Raw genomic sequence first — 4,930 nt, 5'->3', positions numbered from 1 at the left:
ATTTACACCGCTAATATTTTTGTCTTCTATTTTTACCTGTTTAAACATGCATTCCCTTTTAGTAAGATATCATTGAAGTTACAGTTTAAGCTGGGGCACTGCGGATTTCTGGAAAATAAATATACAACAGGAGTGAATGTATAATTCCTTGTAGAAGCTTCAGTAAAGACCTCTGAGTTCTTTCAATATTTTGTGTTTGTTTGATTGACTTTTAGGGGAGGCTCTGTCTTACTATATAGGTCTGGCTGTCCTAGAACTCTTTGAATAGATAATGCTGACATCCAGTTCAATAAGATACAGCTGCGTCTGCCTCCTGAGTGATGGAATTGAAGGCATGACAGAATACACCCAGCTTGTCCACCATTTTTTGTAGTTAGTAACTGTTAATAAATTTCTCTGATCTGTACTTAGTATTGATCATCTGTTAATTTCTCTCTCTGTGTGTCTCTGTCTCTATGTCTCTGTCTCTCTATTTCAAACCCTTCTCTCTGTTTGTCTTTGTCCGCATTAATTGCCATGTCTATTCCAAAGCTATATCCTCTTCAAAAAGTTCAGATATGATACAGTTAAAACTTGTTATTCCATTTTGTTCTAAAATGACTTAGTGATAACATTAATACTTCTTTTTTAATAGAAAGTTTTAATCTTTATTTTTAATCTATAGACTACATTATTTAGTAAGGAGGATATACAAAACAATGATCAAAGAATAATTGTGTGTTCTATTCCTTTTCTTTTGTCTGGTCACTCAGAAATATGGTGCTATTGGCTATGATTGTTGTTGCTTGCCACTCACATTATTTTTATCCATGTATTCACTGTAGTCCACTTTCCCTTCCACGAATATATGAGTCCCCCTCTTCACATACTGATATGCCACATCCCTGAGCCCTGGTCAAAACATAATATTCAGTACCATGTTGTCTTTTGACTGATGTTACCCATCTGTTCAGTGTCCCCTGATCAACACATCTCATTTGTTGCTATATAAAATATCATGACTGTGTTTTGTCCTTCCACCTTTCTCATGACAGGGTCCTGACCTACTCACCCAAGTAACTGAAAATGATTCATAGATTGCTCAAGTACCCAACTAATGGCTACTTTATATTCATTTCTTACAAACTGATGAAATACAGGTTTTTGAAGCACGGCTTTGTTTTTTGTTTGTTTGTTTGTTTTTGTTTCTTTTTCAATCTAACCTTTAGACTTTTTCATCTCCCCTACTTCACATCATGCACAGCACCCAACTGTATAACATTCGCACTTCTGTGTCAGAAAATAAATGGAAGAAGCAGTAGAATTATATGATTATATTGACAATGACGTATAAATTATATTGTTGCCACTGTTTCTGTTGTACAAATGTATGGCATATTTTAGAATTCAGTGACCTTCAATGATGTGCATGTGAAATTCAGCCAAGAAGAGTGGGCCTTGCTGGAACCTTCCCAGAAACAACTCTACAAAGATTTGATGCTAGAGACCTGTGAAAACCTCACTGCTATAGGTAAGACTGCAATTTTTCTTTCACTTTTAAAATAAGGAGACAACTCTTTATTATTGATCCTCTTCTGTAATTCCAATTGAGAATGAGGAGGAATGTGGTAAATAAATCAGGCATGATTCTAAGGGTCACAGAAGATAATGATTTAAGTTTTGCCTTAATAATAACATGTTATTTCCAATAATATATATTTTCTCGTACTATATTTTAGGCTACAATTGGGATGACCATAATATTGAAGAACATTTTCAAAGTTCTACAAGTAATAAAAGGTAACATTATGTGCACACTGATACAGATATGAATCATAAATTTTAATGTGTCCTGGATGTTTGGTGTTTTTTGTTTGTTTATTGGCTGCTTTTTATTTTCTGTTTTTGAAATAGATTTTTTCTGGGTATCTGTGACTTTCTTAGACTTGCTTGTTAGACCAGCCTGACCTCAAAATAACAAGCAAGATATGCCTGCTTCTGCCTCCACAAGTGCTGGGATTGAAGGCATGTACCAGCACACATGGCTGTGTCCTGGAAGTTTTAAAGAAAAGCAACAGTGTATAAACAGCACTGCTTTACGTGCACTGATGATCATTAAAATCTCATAATTCCATGTACTTCAATGTCAGGTATCTGATTTGTGTTTACAAGGCACTCCCCTAAGATAGAAGAAAATAAAATAATATTGTAACAAAAATACCATTTGAATCATATGGACATTACAGCTACTGACTTGAACTGCCAATCTGTTTAGTCTCATTCTATCTACTCAGATATTGTAAGAGGTATGCATACTGAATTGGTAATCAGTATGTGTCCAAAACCTTCTAATAAGCAAAAATTTCATAGTAGAACCAGTGTTACTCATTTTCGTGCAGTAACTTTGTAAAGTTTAGTGAAAGGAACAGTTTATGAGAATCAAGAATATTGTTGTGGAGAAACCTTAATCCCTATATGACATGTCTATGATGAACAAAAAACAAACTGTGTTAATTCAATGTGGGAATCTTTATTATTTTTGTAAATTAAATTGGTATATCATATGTCAAAATTATTCTAAGACACATGAGCATAGGGATATTGAAAGAAGCAGTGTCCCTGTCTTTCTCCAAGAACAATTGATTTGGTAGTAGTCCCCACTGTGAGTAAATTTTCTGAATGTGATAAATGGTTACTGTTAATTGGTTTTGCAACTTCACTGAGAATCTATCAGCAAACTCATATTGCTGAAAATACCTATGAATACTAGGAATTTGGAACTTCTGCTTTTCCTGGCTCACTTTGTAAATGAAGTATCATTCATACAGTACAAAAATTTATGAATGGGATTGCTGTGGTAAAACTCTGAATTCTTAAATACTCTTCATATATAGAGAAAACCTCTTATAGAAAAATGATGCTATAAAAGTGATCCACATAACAAATTCTCTTACCATCACAGGGATCTTCAAAAATACCCATAATGAAGGGGAATACCGTGAATGTAAATAATGTGATAAAACTTTAAAATTTGATTCTTATTTACCATTAGACCAAATTATGAAATTAATTCATATAGATAAATATATTTATTAGTGTAATGAAATGACGGTGGTAAATCTTTCACATGTGCCAATTTTCATTGCAGGCATGAAAGCAGTCATACTGGAGAGAAACCCTTTAAATGCACTCTATGTGGGAAAACCTTCCCCTATATCACTGTTCTTATATGGCATAAAAGAACACACACTGGAGAGAAGCCTTACAAATGTAATCAATGTGGTAAAGCCTTTGCAAAAAGCAGTCAGCTCATACGACATAAAAGTACACATACTGGAGAGAAACATTATGAATGTAATGAGTGTGGCAAAGCCTTTGCACAAAACAGTACTCTCTTAAGCCATACAAGAACACACACTGGAGAGAAACCTTATGAATGTAATGAGTGTGGCAAAGCCTTTGCGCAAAACAGTACTCTCTTAAGCCATAAAAGAACACACACTGGAGAGAAACCTTATGAATGTAACCAGTGTGGTAAAGCCTTTGCACAAAACAGTCATCTCATAAGCCATAAAAGAACACACACTGGAGAGAAACCTTATGAATGTAATGAGTGTGGTAAAGCCTTTGCAAAAAACAGTCATCTCATGAGCCATAAAAGAACACACACTGGAGAGAAACCTTATGAATGTAATGAGTGTGGCAAAGCCTTTGCAGAAAACAGTACTCTCTTAAGCCATAAAAGAACACACACTGGAGAGAAACCTTATGAATGTAACCAGTGTGGTAAAGCCTTTGCACAAAACAGTCATCTCATAAGCCATAAAAGAACACACATTGGAGAGAAACCTTATGAATGTAACCAGTGTGGTAAAGCCTTTGCAAAAAACAGTCATCTCATGAGCCATAAAAGAACACACACTGGAGAGAAACCTTATGAATGTAATGAGTGTGGTATAGCCTTTGCACAAAACAGTACTCTCTTAAGCCATAAAAGAACACACACTGGAGAGAAACCTTATGAATGTAATGAGTGTGGTAAAGCCTTTGCAAAAAACAGTCATCTCATGAGCCATAAAAGAACACACTCTGGAGAGAAACCTTATGAATGTAATGAGTGTGGCAAAGCCTTTGCACAAAACAGTACTCTCTTAAGCCATAAAAGAACACACACTGGAGAGAAACCTTATGAATGTAACCAATATGGTAAAGCCTTTGCAGAAAACAGTACTCTCTTAAGCCATAAAAGAACACACAGCAAAGAGAAACCTTATGAATGTAACCAGTGTGGTAAATCCTTTGCAGGAAAAAATGATCTCATAAGACATAAAAGAACACATACTGGAAAGAAACCTTATGAATATATCCAACCTGATAAAGCCTTTGCACAGCAGAGTACTCTCCAAAAACAGGAAAAGACACACAGTGGAGAGAAGCCTTGTGAGGGTAATTAGTGTGATAAAGCCTTTGCATGTAACAATCATCTCCTAAGACAACAGCACATTCTGGAGGGAAACCATATGAATATAACTATGTGGCAAAGCCTTTGCACATAACATCTCCTAATACATAAAAGAACACATACTGGAAAGATGTCTGACTGTAACCAATGTGAAAAAACTTTTGGACTTCAGAATCATCTTCACACTCATGAAAGAAATCCTAATGGACAGAAAGCCTGTGAGTGCTTTAAACATGGTGAAACCATTCCACATTTGTATAATCTTCATCATCATGAAAGGATTCATAATAGAGGAAAAACTTACGAATGTGTTAAAATGGTGAGGCCTTGCATAAATCTAGAATCATCATCATCATAAAAGTATCCTTACTGGAGAGGAATTCTGTGAGTATAAGCGATGTGGAAAGGCCTTTGTGTACTTTGGTTCACTGAGATGCAACGGAACTGTAAAACTAGCTCAATGGAAATGACCTCCCTTTTCTGAAGGGA

The 4,930-nt window shown here is 35.3% G+C and overlaps 1 protein-coding gene across 1 annotated transcript; it reads left to right on the top strand.

Annotated features, from left to right (window-relative positions):
• Positions 1-3,218: 3,218 nt before the first annotated feature.
• Positions 3,219-4,412, top strand: LOC132650867 (zinc finger protein 84-like; the record flags this gene model as incomplete). The annotated part of the gene is made up of 1 exon (XM_060376200.1): positions 3,219-4,412. A coding segment is annotated over one exon (1,194 nt), but the record flags the coding sequence as incomplete, so codon positions are not given.
• Positions 4,413-4,930: the final 518 nt, after the last annotated feature.

Source organism: Meriones unguiculatus (genome assembly GCF_030254825.1).
Source record: "Meriones unguiculatus strain TT.TT164.6M chromosome 13 unlocalized genomic scaffold, Bangor_MerUng_6.1 Chr13_unordered_Scaffold_34, whole genome shotgun sequence".
Classification (NCBI taxonomy): domain Eukaryota; kingdom Metazoa; phylum Chordata; class Mammalia; order Rodentia; family Muridae; genus Meriones; species Meriones unguiculatus.
This window is presented reverse-complemented; position numbering and strand designations above follow the sequence as displayed.